This window comes from Hibiscus syriacus, unplaced genomic scaffold (assembly GCF_006381635.1).
Source record: "Hibiscus syriacus cultivar Baekdansim isolate YM2019G1 unplaced genomic scaffold, ASM638163v2 tig00001095_pilon, whole genome shotgun sequence".
Lineage (NCBI taxonomy): Eukaryota > Viridiplantae > Streptophyta > Magnoliopsida > Malvales > Malvaceae > Hibiscus > Hibiscus syriacus.
The window spans coordinates 134,774-155,094 of NW_024061842.1; the positions used below are offsets into that span (position 1 = coordinate 134,774).

A 20,321-nucleotide genomic window follows, 5' to 3' on the forward strand; every position below is an offset into this window, starting at 1 on the left:
TGATGAATTTTATTAACGATTCTTAAAATAATAATAGAATGAAATTGTATGTACTTTAAATGACAATGAAAGAAACGTTAGACACATGCTTTAACAAAAGAAAGTTTAGATATATTTAAAGTAAATAAAAAGTATAATTTGAGTGCTTGTTTTAGAAAAACAAAACAAAAATTTATTTAAAATGGAAGATAAAATTATTTTTTTAAAAACCAATAAGAATTTAGCTTCTCAAATCATCCTTAGACAAATCTTACACTACATATTAAATTATTCATCATCTTTACATAAACAAATAAATTCCTATTTTTTTCAAAATTCAAACAGTTTAATAGAAATAAAATCCATCGTCCAATCAATTTCTGGTAGACTCGCAGCCAATTCGTAAATTGGAATTTCACCCTTTAAAAAATTAAAGCGAAAAGTATTGAAGTCTGGCTGGTTGACCGTACAATTTAGCGTCACCGACGACAATCAGAAGCCAGGCGGCAAATATATTTACTCTTTCTGATCAATTAAAATCTGCAGTGCCACCGCCTTCGCGAGCTCTTCTCTTCGGCTCAAAATACGATCCTTCAATTCCCCACAAACTCTGTCCGCTTTACACGCAACTAAGTCCAGCTGCATGGCTTAATTCTGATTACCTCTCATACGATTGGAAAAAAATATAGAAAATATAAAAAAAATCGGAAGAATGGAATTGCCGGCGAGGGATCCGATTCTTCTCGAAGACTTCGGGCAGAAAGTGGACTTGACCCGACGGATCAGGGAGGTCCTACTGAACTATCCGGAGGGGACCACCGTGTTGAAGGAACTCATTCAGAATGCCGATGATGCCGGCGCCACCAAAGTTCGTCTCTGTCTTGACTGCCGCTCCCACGCCTCCGATTCATTGCTCTCAGATTCTTTGGCGCAGTGGCAGGGTCCATCTCTGCTTGCTTATAACGATGCAGTTTTCACAGAAGAAGATTTCGTTAGTATTTCTAGAATTGGCGGGAGTACGAAACACGGTCAGGCCTGGAAAACTGGCCGATTTGGGTAACCTCTCTGTCAGATTGCTTTTTACTAATCTTCAGCTTATTACCTCTTTTCTGCATTCTATATATTTATTTGCTTTTTGCTTTTTTCTTTTGTAATATTTTCTAGGGTTGGGTTCAATTCGGTTTATCACTTGACCGACATGCCCTCATTCGTGAGTGGCAAGTACGTAGTACTATTTGATCCTCAGGGTTTTTATCTTCCCAATGTATCAACAGCCAATCCTGGAAAAAGAATCGATTTTGTTTCTTCTTCAGCTCTTTCAATATACAATGATCAATTCCTTCCCTATTGTGTATTCGGTTGTGATATGAAAAATCCTTTCACCGGAACTTTATTCCGTTTTCCCTTGAGGAATTCTGATCAAGCTGCCCGAAGTAAGCTTTCCCGACAAGCTTATTCAGAAGATGATATTGCCTCCATGTTTTCCCAGCTTTTTGAGGAAGGGATTTTCTCGTTACTTTTTCTTAAAAGTGTATTGTGTATAGAAATGTATACATGGGATGCTGGAGAATCTGAGCCGAAAAAGCTTTTTTCGTGCTCTGTTAACTCTCCCAGTGATGAAATTATTTGGCATCGGCAGGCTCTTCTAAGATTGTCAAAATCAGTTGCTAAGAGTACAGGTAATGAGGTGGATGCGTATTCTGTTGAATTCTTGAGTGAAGTGATGGCGGGGAGTGAGTGTAGAAAAAGGATTGATACTTTTTATATAGTACAATCAATGGCTTCTGCTTCTAGCAGGATTGGTTCTTTTGCTGCTACTGCTTCCAAAGAATATGATATTCATCTTCTACCTTGGGCATCAGTTGCGGCTTGTGTATCGGACAATTCATCAGATGTAATTAGCTGTACTTAATATGTCCTTGCCATTTTGGTTGATTTTTTTGTTTTAAAGTTTTAATTTATCTTTTATCTTTTTCGTTCATCGAGATCATATGCCCTGAGTTGGTGACTTCATAATGTGTTCGCTTTGTTTTCTGGTTAGTAATAAATCTCTGAATGTATGTGGCACTGAACATTCTTGATGTGATGGCCTTGTAAGTTATGGAGTCTGACATGCTTTTGATCCTGTTTGAACTAATTTTCTCATGTATGGCACCATGGCAACTTGGACTTTCTTTCAAGGTGTTTGTTGATGTTTGCATGAAACATCTGGCAATAAGCTTATGTCTTACTAATTTTCTCATGTATGGTACCATGGTCAGGCCAGCCAAAAGGATGTTTTATAACTCGTGGGGAAATGTGACATGAAATGCATTTTCCTTATTTATGACCCTAGTTAGATTACCCAAAAACATGCTTTCGAGTTGTCTCAGCCTTGGAAGTTTATAATGTTGGAAACATCCTTCTACAATGCAACTTTATTTTACCTTAAACTTATAAGCCATTTGTAACTCACGTTTATAATATAATAAATATCCTAGTATGTTGTATACTTTTTAAAGAAATTTTTATAGAGACTTGAACTTCAATTCATAGCATTTTGTTAAGTATTGCACTGCCTATATTGTAGTTGACCAGAACCAGCACATTTTAATAGTCCATATTTAAAAAATTATGAATGCAGTGCCTTGGTGTGGAAGCATTGTATAAAATTTTGCTGGTTGTTGGAGAGTAGCTGAATTTGAATTATATTCCTAATTATTGTTTATTTAGTCTTCTGAATTCATTTTGCTATACTTGAAGATACTCTGGTTTCATCTGAGAAGATTTGGTTTATTATATTAATTTGTTAATGTTGTGGTATTCTAATTAAGTATAACTAAGTTTTAAAAACAGCAATCGAAGTGTACCATTTTGGTTTGAGTTGTTTTGCCCCTTCTACTTCAGACTTCTTACCTGTCTTACTAAAATCTTATGTTACTGTGATGCATTTTAACAGACTCTGAAGCTTGGCCAAGCTTTCTGTTTTCTTCCATTGCCAGTGAGAACTGGGTTGACAGTGCAAGTTAATGCATACTTTGAAGTCTCCTCAAACCGTCGTGGCATTTGGTATGGAGCAGACATGGACAGAAGTGGAAAAATCCGGTCCATCTGGAATAGACTTCTTTTGGAAGATGTTATAGCTCCTATTTTTATGCGAATGCTGTTGGGCGTGCAGGAACTGCTTGGTCCAACAAATTCATATTATTCTTTGTGGCCCAGGGGTTCTTTTGAAGAGCCATGGAGCATTTTGGTTGAGAACTTATACAAAAATATTGGTAATTATGCTGTTCTGTATTCTGATCTGGGAGGAGGAAAGTGGGTCTCACCGGTAGAAGCTTTTCTTCATGATGAGGAGTTTGGAAAGAGCAAGGAACTTGCTGAGACTCTCTTGCAGCTAGGAATGCCTATTGTCCATTTGCCAAATTACCTGTTTGAAATGTTTCTGAAATATGCCACCAATCTTCAGCAAAAAGTGGTTACTCCTGATACAGTACGCCATTTTCTTAGGTCATGCGAAACTCTTATGAGGTTGCGTAAATCCTTTAAACTTGTATTATTGGAATATTGTCTTGAGGACTTGATTGATGATGATGTAGGTACATATGCCCATAACCTGCCATTGATTCCTTTGGCAAATGGTGATTTTGGTGTATTTTCCGAAGCCACAAAAGGGGTTTCTTATTATGTTTGTAATGAGTTAGAATACATGTTGCTTCATCAAATTTCTGATATAATTGTTGATCGGGACATTCCCCTTAATATACTGAGCAGGCTCTCTGCTATTGCGAAGTCATCAAAAGCAAATCTTGCTGTTTTCAGTGTTCAACATTTTGTTAAATTATTTCCTAGATTTGTACCTTCTGAATGGAGATATAAAAGTAAAGTTCTCTGGGAACCAGAGTCATCTTATACTGTTCCAACTAAATCCTGGTTTGTGCTATTCTGGCAATATCTCCAGAATCAGGGTGAGGGGTTGTTGTTGTTTGGAGATTGGCCTGTTTTGCCTTCAACCTCAGGGCATCTGTATCGACCTTCTACACAGTCAAAGCTTATCAAGGCGGAGAAACTTTCTGAAAGAATGCAATGCATCCTTGTGAAGATTGGATGCAAGATACTGGACCCTGATTATGGAGTTGCACATCATGATTTGTCTCATTATGTATCTGATTCCAATTTTTCAGGTGTTTTGGAATCTATTTTTGATATTGTCTCTTCAAACGGCAGCATAATACAGACATTTAGTTGTAACTTGACAGATGAAGAGAGGAATGAGTTACGTGAGTTTCTTCTTAATTCAAAATGGTATGTGGGAGAATCTGTTAACAGTTCTAGAATAAAAAATTGCAAGAAACTGCCCATTTATAGGGTCTACACTGGAGAATCTGCTCAAAGTTTTTGTTTTTCTGACTTAGAGAATCCTCAAAAATACTTACCACCGTCAGGCATCCCCGAGTATCTTCTTGGAGGTGAATTCATTCTTTGCTCCTCAAATAGTGAAGAAGAGATTTTGTTAAGATTTTATGAAGTTGAGAGAATGCGGAAAGCTCGTTTTTACAGGCAGCAAGTGCTAAATAGAATAAAAGAAATGCATAATGAAGCTCGTGACAGTGTTATGCTTTCTATTCTTGAAAACCTGCCTCAGTTATCTGTGGAAGACACTTCTCTTCGAGATTACTTGAGAAAGTTGGAATTTGTACCTACCACTACTGGTACACTTAAATGTCCTTCAGTGCTTTATGATCCTCGCAATGAAGAATTATATGCTTTGCTAGAAGACTCTGGCTGTTTCCCCGCTGGCCCTTTCCAAGAATCTGGCATCTTGGACATGCTGCAGGGTTTGGGCCTTAGGACATCTGTAACTCCTGAAACAGTCATAGAAAGTGCTCAACAAGTTGAGCGAATAATGCATGAAGATCAGGAAAAGGCTCATTCAAGAGGTAAAATACTTCTTTCATACTTAGAAGTAAATGCAATGAAATGGCTTCCCAATCAATTAAGTGATGATCAAGGAGCTGTAAACAGAATTTTCTCACGAGCTGCAACTGCATTTAGGCCTCGCAACATGAGGTCTGACATGGAAAAGTTTTGGAATGATCTCCGTTTGATTTGCTGGTGTCCAGTGTTAGTGTCTTCTCCATTTCAGGCTTTACCATGGCCTGTTGTATCATCCAAGGTTGCTCCCCCAAAGCTTGTGAGATTGCAAGCAGACTTGTGGCTTGTTTCAGCAAGCATGCGAATACTAGATGGTGAATGCTCTTCAACAGCATTGTCCTATAACCTTGGATGGCTAACTCCTCCTGGGGGGAGTGCAATTGCCGCCCAGTTGCTTGAGCTTGGAAAAAACAATGAGATTGTGAATGACCAGGTGCTCCGGCAGGAGTTAGCTCTAGCAATGCCGAGGATATACTCTATATTAATGAATATGATTGGTTCCGATGAGATGGACATTGTAAAGGCTGTTTTGGAAGGGTGCCGTTGGATTTGGGTTGGAGATGGATTTGCAACTTCTGATGAGGTAGTTCTTGATGGTCCTCTTCATTTGACTCCTTATATACGTGTCATACCAATGGATTTAGCAGTTTTCAAGGAGTTGTTCATGGAGCTTGGAATTCGAGAGATTTTGAAGCCTTCTGATTATGCTAATATTTTAGGCAGAATGGCAGCCAGAAAAGGTTCCTCTCCACTTGATGCCGATGAAACCAGGGCAGCAATAACAATTGTTCAGCATCTTTCAGGAGTTCAGTTTCATGAAGAAAAGATCTATTTACCAGATGTATCAGCGAGGCTACAGCCTGCTAGTGATTTAGTTTATAATGATGCCCCCTGGTTTCTTGGATCTGATGAATCTGACACCTTATTTAGTGGCACATCTGCTGCAGTCCTGAATGCAAGGAGTACTCACAGATTTGTTCATGGAAACATATCAAATGAGGTTGCAGAGAAGCTTGGTGTCTGCTCACTTCGTCGAATCTTGCTTGCTGAGAGTGCTGACTCTATGAATTTGAGTTTATCTGGTGCTGCTGAAGCCTTTGGGCAGCATGAAGCCTTGACAACAAGGCTCAAACATATACTTGAGATGTATGCAGACGGACCTGGAATTCTTTTTGAGCTGGTTCAAAACGCTGAAGATGCAAGAGCTTCTGAAGTGATCTTTCTTTTGGATAAAACTCAGTATGGAACATCTTCTATTCTCTCTCCTGAAATGGCCGACTGGCAAGGCCCTGCACTTTACTGCTTTAATGATGCTGTATTTAGTCCACAAGATTTATATGCAATATCTCGTATTGGTCAGGAAAGCAAACTTGAAAAGCCTTTTGCAATTGGACGATTTGGTCTGGGCTTTAATTGTGTCTATCATTTCACAGATATTCCCACATTTGTTTCTGGGGAAAACATCGTTATGTTTGATCCTCATGCTAGTAATTTGCCAGGGATCTCTCCATCCCACCCTGGACTAAGAATAAAATTTGTTGGGAGAAAGGTTTTAGAACAGTTTCCTGATCAATTTTCTCCATTTCTATATTTTGGCTGTGACTTGCAGCAATATTTTCCTGGCACTCTATTTCGTTTTCCTCTTAGGAGTGTTAGTGTTGCATCACGTAGCCAGATTAAAAAAGAAGGATATTCCCCTGACGATGTCATGTCTCTCTTTTCTTCCTTCACCAGTGTTGTTTCAGATGCTCTACTTTTTCTTCGTAACGTGAAGTCTATCTCCATTTTTGTGAAGGAAGGAGCTGGTCATGATATGCAACTTATGCATCGTGTGCAGAGAAACTGCATTAGTGAGCCACAATTGCATTCTGATTCTTTGCATCAAATGTTTGGCCTTATTGATGCAAAACATGGTGGAATGGATAAAGAACAATTGTTGAAGAAATTGAGTAAGTCTATAGATAGAGATTTGCCACATAAATGTCAGAAGATTGTGGTGACTGAACAGAACTCATCTGGTATTGTGGCACACTGTTGGATAACTGGTGAATGTTTAGGCAGTGGACGGTCTAAAACCATCAGTGCAGTTGCTGATGACAAGATTCATAAATCGATCCCCTGGGCTTGTGTTGCTGCACATATACAGTCTGTCAAAGTGGATGGGGAAATATGTGACATATTTAGCTGGGAGAATGCTTTTTCTGGTGATATTTTTCAAAATTCTATTGCTTCCATTCAAGATAGGAAGAACATCGAGGGCCGTGCTTTCTGCTTTTTGCCATTGCCAATCAGCACTGGTCTTCCAGCCCATGTTAATGCATATTTTGAGTTGTCATCAAATCGTAGGGATATCTGGTTTGGTAATGATATGGCTGGTGGTGGGAAAAAACGGTCAGACTGGAATATTTACTTGCTTGAAGATGTTGTTGCTCCTGCATATGGTCAATTGCTTGAGAAAATTGGTTCACTGATTGGTCCCTGTGATTTGTTCTTTTCCTTTTGGCCAACAACAATGGGAGTGGAGCCATGGGCATCTGTGGTTCGGAAACTTTATATTTTCATTGCTGAGTTTGGTCTTCGCCTATTGTATACAAAAGCTAGAGGGGGTCAGTGGATTTCAACGAAACAAGCTATTTTTCCTGATTTTACCTTCCATAAAGCTCGTGAGCTTGTTGAAGCATTATGTGATGCCGGTGTACCTCTTGCAAATATTCCCAAACCAGTTGTAGAGCGATTCATGGAGGTCTGTCCATTATTACATTATCTGACACCTCAGCTTTTACGGTCTCTATTATCTAGGCGAAAACGTGCTTTAAAGGACAGGAATGCAGTGATCTTGACCCTTGAATATTGCTTGCTTGACTTAAAAATTCCCATTCAAGCTGATTGTTTGTTTGGTTTACCTTTGTTACCCCTTGCGGATGGCTCATTTACAACATTTGAGAAGAATGGAGCTGGTGAAAGAATCTATATTGCAAAGGGAGAAGAGTTTGGTCTTCTCAAGGATTTACTTCCACAACAATTGGTTTGTTGTGAGCTTTCGGAGGTGGTTCATAGCAAACTATGTGATATGGCCCAAAGTGAGCAATCAAATATTTCTTTTTTATCGTGCCATTTGCTTGAAAAGCTGTTTTTGAAGTTACTTCCAGCTGATTGGCAGCTTGCTAAAAAGGTATGCTGGGTTCCTGGTCATCAAGGCCACCCAAGTTTGGAATGGATGAAGTTGCTGTGGAGCTATCTGAATTCATGTTGTGATGACCTCTCAATATTTTCTAAGTGGCCTATACTGCCGGTTGATGACAATTATCTCTTGCAACTAGTTAAAAGTTCCAATGTGATTAAAAAGGATGGATGGAGTGAGAACATGTCTGCTTTGTTGTTAAAAGTCGGTTGTTTATTTTTAAGACAAGACATGGAAATACAACACCCACAGCTAGAACTCTTTGTTCAGTCTCCAACAGCAAGTGGAATATTAAATGCATTTCTAGCAGTGGCCAAAAATGGTAAAATGGAGAGCATTGAGAGGCTTTTCTCTGATGCATCGGACGGGGAGCTGCATGAACTCCGTAGTTATATTCTGCAGTCAAAGTGGTACCACGAAGAGCAGATAACAGACTTACATATTGACATCATTAAACATATTCCAATGTTCGAGTCATATAGAAGTAGAAAGCTAATCAGCCTAAATGAGCCTGTTAAATGGCTAAAACCCAATGGCATCCGTGAGGATATGCTAAATGATGATTTTGTGCGTGCAGAATCAGAAAGAGAGAGAATCATTCTTACAAGGTATTTGAATGTTAAAGAGCCATCAAAGGTGGAATTCTATAAAAGTTTTGTTCTTAGTCACATGTCAGAATTCCTTTCACAGCAGGGAGCTTTCCCTGCCATTTTACATGATGTAAAGATTCTAGTTGACGAAGACATCTCCATCAGATCTGCAATCTACACAACACCTTTTGTTCTAGCAGCAAATGGTTCTTGGCAACCTCCATCCAGGTTTATTCATTTATCTTATTTGTTTCCAAACAATATCTTTGATTTTCTTATCTCCTGCTGTTTGCAAGGTTTCAATTAGGTCAATTACTTAGTAATGTTACCATAGTCTATTTCTTTCCACCATTCACCTCAAACTAGGGTCTTTTGTTTCTGCAAGAAATTCAAATGTTCAATGAATCGTTTTTTTAGCACCACTTGAAGAATTCTGTGTTATCAATTTCTCACTGCTATACTCTTTTCAGGCTTTATGATCCTCGAGTCCCTGAGCTGCGAAAGTTGCTCCATAATGAAGTTTTCTTTCCTTGCGAGAAGTTCGCAGATCCTGAAACTTTAGATACTTTAGTCAGCCTTGGACTTAGAAGGACTTTGGGTTTTATTGGTTTTCTTGATTGTGCTAGATCTGTTTCTAAACTGCATGAATCTGGGGACCTAGAAGCAGCAACTTATGGTAGGAAGTTGCTTCTCTATTTAGATGCTCTTGCATGTAAGTTTTCACCTGAGAGAGGTGATGCACAACTGATCTCGGACAATCTTCCTAGTAATTGTCCAGCATCAGAAGGCAATGATAGTGAGATGCCAGGTGGCCAATTTTATCAGAATAGTGACATTGTAGATGGTGATGCAGTTTCTGTCGACTTCCCTGATAGGGAGGAAACCATTTGTAAGGATGATATAGACATTAACACTGTTATAGGCAACTTGATGGATGATATGACAGAAGAAGATTTTTGGTCTGAAATGAAAAGTATTGCTTGGTGCCCAGTTTGTGTCAACCCCCCTTTGCAAGGACTCCCATGGTTAAAACCTACTAGCCGTCTAGTATGCTCGAGCTTTGTGAGACCTAAATCACAGATGTGGATGGTGTCCTCAACTATGCATATTCTTGATGGTCAATGTAACTCATTATATGTACAAAACAGACTCGGTTGGTTGGATCAGCTGAATATACATGTTCTTTCCACACAATTAATAGAGCTGTCTAAGTCCTACTGCCATCTGAAGTTGCATTCTTTGGTGGAGCCTGATTTTGACGCTGAACTACAGCAGGGCATCCCAATGCTTTACACTAAAATGCAAGAGCATGTTGGTACTGATGATTTCATGGTGCTGAAATCAACTTTGGATGGTGTTTCCTGGGTTTGGATTGGAGATGATTTTGTTTCTCCAAATGCACTTGCATTTGATTCTCCTGTGAAATTTACCCCTTATTTATATGTTGTCCCATCAGAGCTGGCAGAATTTAGAGATTTACTCTTGGAATTAGGTGTCCGGCTTAGTTTTGATCTTTGGGACTACTTCCATGTTCTACAACGCCTACAAAATGATTTGAAGGGGCTTCCTTTATCAGCTGATCAATTGGGTTTTGTCAACTGTGTCCTTGAAGCCATTGCTGACTGTTCATCAGATAAACCTTTTTTTGAGGCTTCTAACACTCCTCTGCTAATTCCCGATTCATGTGGTGTTTTGGTGTCTGCTGGGGAACTGGTGTATAACGATGCACCTTGGATTGAAAATAGTTCCCTGGCTGGGAAATCTTTTATACATCCAAGTATCAACAATGACTTGGCAAATAGGTTGGGTGTAAAATCGCTCCGCTGTCTCTCTTTAGTGAGCGAAGATATGACCAAAGATCTGCCATGCATGGACTTTGCAAGAATAAGTGAACTTCTGTCTCATTATGGCAACAATGAATTTTTGTTGTTTGACCTACTTGAGTTGGCAGATTGCTGCAAAGCTAAGAAGCTGCACTTAATATTTGACAAGAGGGAGCATCCTCGCCAGTCTTTGCTGCAGCACAACTTAGGTAATGAATCTAGTTCTAATTTTCTAAATTTGTTGAATATGTGATATGGGGCTTTACCCCTCGAGAATAAGGAATTTGCCTTTAAATGTTTCTTTTTGTCACACTTAGGATGGGCACGGGACTCGAACCCGACAGATCCCGACCTGACCCTATTAAGTCGGGTTTTTTAAATAAAAAAAATCAGGTTAGGGTTTATGGTGAAAAATATCCGACCCAGCCTGAAAATAATGTAATTTATACTTGGGAATAATTGCAATGATACCCCTCTCTCTATATCCATATTTTATCGAATAAAATTAATATTTTTATAAATATATTTGTAAGGTGGGGCAAGTCTTGCTAAGTTAGGGATATGGTCTTTGATGAGATGTCAGCAGAGTGTTGGTCATTTTTGAGGTTGTATTTTGGTTGTGTATGGCTGTAATGAACTCTTGATGTACTTGGTATTTAAGGAATAAAATTGAGGTACTATTTTCCTCCTTCCAATGTTTGTTAAGCTATCTTCATAGCTTGATGGGTATGAAGGGGGTTTTAACGAGACGTCCCATTTTTATCAATATATATATATATATTTGTTTCGGGTTGGGTCAGGTCGGGTTTAGGTTTTATCTCAAAAGACGGGTCGGGTGAAGTCATCCTAAACTCGGGTCGGGTTTTGGGTGGAGGGTGTATTTTTTGGGTCGGTCGGGTTGGCCGGAAATCGGACCCAACCCATCGTCCTGACCCACGCCCATTCCTTGTCACACTGCTTGGAATTGGTAGATTATGCTATGGTAGATATTTTTTGTATGGTTGCAAGTGTTGTATAGATCATGGACCCCAGGGATTAAAATGAAATGTAACCTATAACACTCTTGGAAGGGTGCAACAGCTTTAGAAATCTGTCAACAAAGTCATTTGTTTCTAAAATGGCACAGGTGAAACTTTTTGTAGTAAAATTAATCAGCATCTTCTCCTTCTATGAGTTTATTGTATTTAATCTTTTGTAGTTCATTTTTGAAACAACTTGCCCAGATTTGTCTTTGGTTATCAACTGAATGATTTTCTGATTATTACTTTACTTCCCGAGTGTAGTTGAATTTCAAGGGCCTGCTTTGGTAGCTATTCTGGAAGGGGCCAGCTTGAACAGAGAGGAGATAAGTGGTCTTCAGCTGATCCCTCCATGGAGACTCCGTGCTAATACTCTAAACTATGGTTTGGGATTGCTAAGCTGTTACTTCATTTGTGATCTCCTGTCTATCATCTCTGGTGGCTATTTATATATGTTCGATCCTCATGGGGTGGCACTTTCTGCACCATCAAGTCAAGCTCCGGCAGCAAAAATGTTTTCTTTGATTGGTAACTTGGTTCTTTCTTTCATTTTCCTTTTCTCCCTTTTTATTCTTATGCTTGATTTGGTATTCCTTTGCTATCAGTTTTTTTATTTTTGTTTCGACTACCATAGGGTCATTAGTTATTGAGATAGAACAATTCTACTCATAAGCCCAAGTATATCATTTGGATGAAAATTTATGGGCTAATTTTTTCATAATGATTGGTTTAGCCTTAATGATGGCCTTTTCTTATTCCATATGCCTTCCTTTCTTAGGTCATATGCTCTCCCCAAGCTTTAGATGCTTTTCTGAAATTTTTACCATTTCGTCTTTGCCTACCTGTGCAAGCAGCTTGAAATGCATTTCTTTTTTCTTTTGCAGGTACAAGCTTGACTGAAAGATTTCGTGATCAGTTTACTCCGATGCTGATTGATCAAAAGATGCCATGGTCATCATCAGACTCTACAATCATTCGCATGCCTCTATCACCAGAATGCTTGAAAGATGGATTTGAATTAGGATTGAATAGAGTAAATAAAATAATTGACAGATTCTTGGAGCAGGCCTCAAGGATTCTTATTTTCTTAAAGTCAGTTTTGCAGGTAAAGATTTTTCACCTTTGTATTTCATCTTTTCCACTGAAAAGAAGGGACTTTTCTGGCCTAGCATTTCACTTTCCTTGTTCATTTTGCCAAGCCTCATTATTCATGAAGGAGTTTGTGGCCTGAGAAATCCAACCAGAAGTTTTAATGCTAGCTAAGCTCTTCTTTGCTAGGGACAGTAATTACTTGGCCAAGTGCCACTGCATCATTCTGGTCTATCTTTTTTATGTTAGGGAAGAAATAAGGAATTATGTGATGATATACCTGCTTCTACCATTTTCATCTGAAACATTACTCATCATCTAAATTCTAACATCCAGGTGTCAGTTTCTACATGGGAGGAAGGAAGTGCACAGCTTTGTCAGGATTATTCTGTTTTTATTGATCCATCATCAGCTATGTTGAGGAATCCATTCTCTGAAAAAAGGTGGAGGAAATTTCAAATATCCAGGTTATTTAGCAGCTCAAATCCTGCTGTTAAATTGCATGTGATTGATGTGAACTTATTCGAAAAAGGAACTAGATTTGTGGATAGATGGCTTGTTGTGCTCAGCTTGGGTTCTGGGCAGACCAGAAACATGGCTCTTGATAGGTATGCTGAAAGTAAACTGTTTCTTGGGTATTCTTATCTGATTCGTGTTTATAACTAATGTAACATTCCACTCTCCATTCTTCCCTTACTCTCTGTTGCCTGCTTAAATTATAAATACGCTGTTCTGGTTTTTTTTTTTGCAATAGTTCAAAATGTTCTCTTTATTCAGAATAAAAGAAGTTGACATATTCTCTACATTTATCCTCTTTTTCTCGGCCACTTTTCCCTAAGAAATATCAGCTGTAATCATGTTATTTGACACTGTCGTCATTTTTATTCTTAGGCGCTATTTAGCCTACAATTTGACACCTGTTGCTGGAATTGCTGCACATATATCCCGCAATGGCCATCCAACTAACGGTCATCATACGAGCTCCATTATGACTCCTCTTCCTCTGTCTGGTGTTATAACTTTGCCTGTAACTGTTCTTGGATGTTTCCTTGTGCGCCACAACAGTGGTCGTTATCTCTTTAAATACCAAAATAAATGAGGGATTTGATGAGGTGCGGCCTGATGCTGGAGATCAGTTGATTGAAGCTTGGAATAGAGAACTGATGTCCTGCGTCCGTGATTCCTACATAGAACTGGTAGTGGAAATGCAGAAATTAAGTAGAGATCCTTCAACTTCTAGTATTGATTCAAGTTCTAGTCAGGCAGTTGCTTTGTCTTTGAAGGCTTATGGAGATCAAATTTATTCCTTTTGGCCAAGGTCTACTGGTTATGTATCAAGTGATGGAGCCGATGATGATAGTAAATTATCATCAGCTGATGTGCTTAAAGCTGATTGGGAATGCCTGGTTGAACAAGTTATCAGGCCCTTCTACACTCGTTTGGTTGACCTACCAGTTTGGCAGCTGTATTCAGGAAATTTAGTCAAGGCTGAAGAAGGTATGTTTCTGTCCCAGCCTGGCAATGGGGTGGGTGGTAATTTGCTTCCTGCTACCGTTTGTAGCTTTGTAAAGGAACACTATCAGGTGTTTTCAGTTCCTTGGGAGTTGGTGAATGAAATCCATTCTGTGGGAATTACAGTTCGAGAAATTAAACCTGAAATGGTCCGTGATCGTTTGAAGGTTTCTTCTACTTCTATTGTTCTTCGATCTGTTGATACTTTTGTAGATGTTCTTGAGTACTGCTTGTCCGATATTCAGTTCCCGGCATCATCTGATTCTCATGGAGATGCTATGTTAGTAGAACCTATTAATCCAAATGCTTTTATTAGAGTCACCAATGAAGTAGGTATCGGATCTGACTCGGTACAAGTGTCTAATGTGCGAACTTATCATGGATCCTCTCAGAATGCAGCCATTTCTGGTGATGCACTTGAAATGGTAACAAATTTGGGGAAGGCTTTATTTGATTTTGGTCGAGGAGTTGTGGAGGATATTGGTAGGGCTGGAGCCTTGAGTCAAATGGATGACAGGAATGGTAATGGAGACTTGAAACTTTTATCTATAGCTGCTGAGGTCAAGCGCTTACCATGTCCAACTGCAACAAATCATTTAGCACGCTTGGGGGTGACTGAACTTTGGTTGGGAAACAAGGAGCATCAGCTGCTGATGAGGCCTTTAGCAGCAAAATTTGTCCACTCAAAAGTGTTAGATAGATCAATTTTAGCTGATATTTTTTCAAAACATGTCATTCAAACAGCACTTAAACTGAAGAGTTTCTCATTTCACTTGATGGCTACTCATATGCGATTACTTTTTCATGATATAACTGGGTCAATCATGTTATGGAGTCGAATTTGGCTCCCTGGTTTTCCTGGGAGAATTCATCAGGTTCTGGTGGTGATGGTGGTCCTTCCCCTGAATGGATTAAAACCTTTTGGAAAAGCTTTGGTCAATCATCAGAAGACCTAGATCTCTTTTCCAATTGGCCTTTAGTTCCTGCATATCTTGGTAGGCCAATTTTGTGTCGTATAAGAGACCGCCATCTGGTCTTCATTCCACCCCCAGTTACAGATCCAATGTCTGAGAATGGTGCCATGGATGCAGCTGCAAGCCAACGTGATCTGACTGGAATTTCTGTTAATCAAACTTCTGAATCTGATTCAATTCAACAGTACATTTTAGCTTTTGAAAATTTTAAAACCCATTACCCTTGGTTGGTATCATTGTTGAATCAGTGTCATATCCCTGTTTTTGACGTTGCATTCATGGATTGTGCTATCCCTTGCAACTTGCTTCCTGCATCCAGCCAATCATTAGGGCAGGTTATTGCCTCCAAGCTTGTGGCAACTAAACGTGCTGGCTTTTTCCCTGAACTCACATTGTTTTCTGCTGCTGATCGAGATGAACTTCTTAATCTTTTTGCTCTCGATTTCTCTAACAATTTGTCCAGATATGGAAGAGATGAACTTGAAGTGTTGTGCTCATTGCCCATCTACAGAACAGTTTTGGGTTCATTCACAGGATTAAAAACCAAGGGATCCCTCAGTTGCATGATCAACAAATTCTGGTAAGGTTTGGTCTGCCTCGTTTCGAAGAGAAACCTCAGAGTGAACAAGAAGATATACTGATTTATCTTTATGCGAATTGGCAAGAACTCAAAGCTGATTCTTCTGTAGTTGAAGCTCTAAGGGAAACTAAGTTTGTTCGGAATGCTGATGAATTTTCTTCTGATGTATACAAGCCAAAGGATTTGTTTGATCCTGGGGATGCTTTACTAGCATCAGTATTTTCAGGTGAGAGGAAGAAATTTCCGGGTGAAAGGTTTAGTACAGATGGGTGGCTCTGTATTCTACGGAAGGTGGGCCTTCGAACTGCTTCAGAATCTGATGTGATACTTGAATGTGCCAAAAGGATAGAGTTTCTTGGAAGTGAGTGCATGAAGTCTACTGGGGATTTTGATGATTTTGAGACGGATATGACCCCTTGTCATGGTGAAGTCTCTATGGAAGTGTGGACTTTGGCTGGATCTGTTATTGAAGCTGTGCTCACAAACTTTGCTGTCCTTTATGGAAATAACTTCTGTAATCTTCTAGGGAATATCGCTTGCGTTCCTTCTGAATTAGGATTACCTAATGCGGGTGTGAAGAGAGTCCTTGCTTCCTATAGTGACGCTATTCTACCAAAGGACTGGCCTCTGGCTTGGAGCTGTGCTCCTATACTCTCTAGACAAAATGTTATTCCTCCTGAATATTCATGGGGGGCACTGCACTTGAGGAGTCCTCCATCCTTTTCCTCTGTACTAAAACATCTGCAGGTATGAAACTTCATCTTCCCCTTGTTTTTATCCGATTGCGCTTGCATGCCAACAATACAATTGAAAAGAATTTGACTCAGATTATCGGGAAAAATGGTGGTGAAGACACTCTTGCTCACTGGCCTACTGCATCAGGCATGATGACCATTGATGATGCTTCTCTCGAAGTTTTGAAATATTTGGATAAAATATGGGGTTCTCTATCTTCTTCAGGTTGCTACGTTCTTCTGCTGTAAAGTATCTCTACAATGGAAAGGATTTATAGCAATTTCTTTATTTTCTTTTAAAACATCACTATATTTATATATTTTTTAATTATAGCAATTTGGTTGGTAATAACTGTACTGCCCCTCTTTTTTTCATACCAACATAATTATACTACTTATAAGTTCATTGAACCTTGGTTTCTGTAAGTTTACCTTTTGTACATCACAGTGGTGGAAGTACATGGTTAGACGTGGACTAAAATTATGAAAGTTTCGTTTATGCAGATATAGTAAAGCTGCAAGGAGTGGCATTTCTGCCTGCTGCGAACGGAACACGCCTAGTGCCTGCTAACTCTCTTTTTGCACGTTTGACAATTAATTTGGCACCGTTTGCTTTTGAGCTTCCTTCTCTCTATCTTCCTTTTCTGAAGGTTCTCAAGTATTTAGGACTTCAGGATGTGCTATCAGTTGCTTCTGCAAAAGAGCTTCTGTTAAATTTGCAGCAAGCATGTGGATATCAGCGGTTAAATCCAAATGAACTCCGTGCTGTAATGGAAATACTATATTTTGTCTGTGACGGAACTGTTGAGGCAAAAATGCTTGATAGGCTTGACTGGAAATCAGATGCTATAATCCCAGATGATGGTTGCAGACTCGTTCATGCAAAAACGTGTGTCTACATTGATTCATATGGCTCTAGATATGTTAAGCATATTGACACTTCTAAGTTAAGATTTGTTCACCCAAATATTCCTGAGAGAATATGCACATTCTTAGGCATCAAAAAGCTGTCTGACATTGTCGTGGAGGTATTCTGATCTCGTTCTGTTGGCCTTTTTAGTGATATTTTTATAGTATCCTACTATTAGAATATTAGAGCATGTGTTCACTAAATTTATATTCTTGTGCTTGCAGAAACTTGATAATGAAGGCAATTTAGAGACTTTAGATAGTATAGGTTCTATCTCATTAGCTATTATCAGAGAGAAGCTGTTGAGCAGATCCTTCCAGTGTGCTGTTTGTACTCTTATAAATAGTATAACTGGTTATGTTCCAGGAATTAAAAATATGGATTTGGGAACTATGTATAGTTCTCTAGAATTTATTGCAGACAAGTTGCAGTTTGTTAAGTGCCTTCATACCCGTTTCTGGCTGCTATCAAGGTCTCAAGATATTACACTTGTATCTAAAGATTCTATAATTCCAGGGTGGGAGAATGGGTCTAGACATCGGACTCTTTACTTTGTCAACCAGTCTAAAGGCTGTGTTTTGGTTGCTGAGCCTCCAGCTTATATCTCTGTTCTTGATGTTGTTGCGACTGTTGTAAGCCAGGTTTTAGGATCCCCCATTCCATTGCCTATAGGATCTTTGTTTTCATGTCCTGAAGGATCCGAGGCTGCAATTATTGACATTCTGAAACTTCATTCTGACAAGAGAGAAGAAATTGAAACCACTAGTAGCAATTTGATGGGCAAAGAGATAATGCCTCAAGATGCTCTTCAAGTGCAGCTTCACCCATTGAGGCCATTTTATAGGGGAGAAATAGTAGCTTGGCGGGCTCAAGATGGAGAGAAGTTGAAATATGGTAGAGTTCCAGAGGATGTCAGACCTTCAGCAGGCCAAGCCCTCTATAGATTCAAGGTAGAAATAGTACCAGGAAGGACTGAATCTCTTCTTTCCTCTCAGGTTTTCTCATTTAGAAGTGTATCAATGGGAAGCAGTGCATCCTCTGCCACCTTGCCTGAGGATAATCCCGTTGTAACTGGCAACAGGACTCACGAGATGCCAGAAAGTTCTGAAAGAGGCGTAAGAAGATCTTCTCAGGTTCGGATCTTTGACTTGCTATCTTCAGTATCAATTTGCTCTTGTGATGCTTGAAATATGATTATGACTCTTGATTAGCTCATCTGATTACATAAAACCATTTGGTTTTGTTCTAGTATTGGTTCATTTATGTCCCTTAAGTAATATAGCGACTTCTTGAGGATACTGAATTTGAGTACTCCTGCTGAAGGAGTTGCCAGCCATTAGTTAACTGATACTGAAATTATATGGGATTTAAGCAAAGTATATCCTTGTTCATGGTAATCATTAGCGGTAAAGGACTTTACTGTACTGTTGAGGCAAAATTATATCCTTGTTCATGGTAATCATTAGCAGTATCATTCTGCAAAGATACCTTCAGTATCATAGTTGCCAGCAATTTCTGAATTAATTTAGATATCTTAGCGCTATTTCTGAATTAATTTAGATAAGTCTGATATCAAATGGGATTTAAGCAAATTATATCCTTGTTCATGGTAATCATTAGCAGTAAAGGACTTCACTGTACTATTTTAACGTATATCAGCAACTAATCAGGTGTTCTAAATCTTTATTGCAGCCTATTAAAGAGCTGCAGTACGGCCGAGTGTCGGCTGCAGAACTGGTTCAGGCGGTTAATGAGATGCTGTCTGCAGCTGGAATCAACATGGATGTGGAGAAGCAATCACTACTGCAGCAAACTATAACGCTTCAAGAACAATTAAAAGAATCCCGAACAGCCCTCTTGCTTGAACAGGTTCAATTTTTGCTATGATAAAATGGCTTTGCAAATTTCAGCATCACTGTTTTTGTCCATTGAGCCTCACTGTTTTGTCCACCTATAGTGTGAACACTTGTAAATCCTGTCGAACTTTAGTACACAGTCAATGTAGGATTTACGGTTCGATCATGATATGCTGCTGCTGACATGTGCTCAAGTCCTACTAGTAGTATTTAATGTTAACGACCCGTCCTGCAGGAAAAGGTTGATGTAGCTGTAAAAGAAGCTGATACAGCAAAAGCAGCATGGCTTTGCCGGGTCTGTTTGAGCAATGAAGTTGACATGACAATAGCTCCTTGTGGCCATGTGCTTTGCCGTAGATGCTCATCTGCAGTTTCACGGTGTCCATTCTGTCGGATCGAGGTAAAGAAAACGATAAGAATATACCGGCCATGACAAGCTTGAGTTCTTTAACAAGTTATTCTGGATTTATACCCTCGACTCGTATAAAATACATGTGTCCATTACATATTTGGTTTCTCACCCTTCGATCTGATATCGAAGGCACATAATGAGGGAGATTCATAAACACAGCTGCGATAGCTCAGTTGTCAGATTTATTAGGGAATTTCCTCCACTGAATACGTTGTGTTGTATTAAATATCTATGTTTGTAGTCTTTTTCTGTGTATGATTTCACAGACCCCTTTACCTGCATAATTCTTAAATCCTCCTATCAAATGACATTAATATAGTCTGAAATTCTAAATGTTAAAGTGACTTCATTGAACGTGCAAGATGGACATATATTTTTGTTATACCTACAATTCGCTAACCTTGGATGGAGAAAGTACTCCCAATCTATTGTCATCTTTGGTGAACTCGGATCACCTGTGATCTCATAACCACCTCGTAGATGTAGTGTTACTTGCTAGGGGAAACTAATAATGAAAAAAAAAAATCTTTATTCAAGGAAACATAATACAAGTTCTAGATAAATGAAGTAAATTTTTAACATCTAATCCAAGAATAAATTATAATTATATAAAATATTTATATTAATTATATCTTGTAACAGCCTTTCTCAAATTGAGCATATTAATAATCGAGTCTAATTCGTTACAAAAATAAATAACTTAATTGTGAAACATAACAAGTGTAAAAGGGAGTCGTTCTTTTTAAAG

At 38.9% G+C, this 20,321-nt stretch overlaps 1 protein-coding gene across 1 annotated transcript; it reads left to right on the forward strand.

The window, feature by feature from the left end:
• Positions 1-494: 494 nt before the first annotated feature.
• Positions 495-19,768, forward strand: LOC120119781 (sacsin). Its single transcript, XM_039139591.1, is given in 16 exon segments — positions 495-1,035; positions 1,144-1,873; positions 2,918-8,892; positions 9,135-10,696; positions 11,771-12,034; positions 12,391-12,611; positions 12,932-13,203; positions 13,487-13,691; positions 13,693-14,916; positions 14,919-15,624; positions 15,627-16,408; positions 16,489-16,621; positions 16,900-17,423; positions 17,530-18,438; positions 18,998-19,174; positions 19,397-19,768. Coding segments are annotated over 16 exon segments (14,226 nt in total). The 5' UTR covers positions 495-691; the 3' UTR covers positions 19,595-19,768.
• Positions 19,769-20,321: the final 553 nt, after the last annotated feature.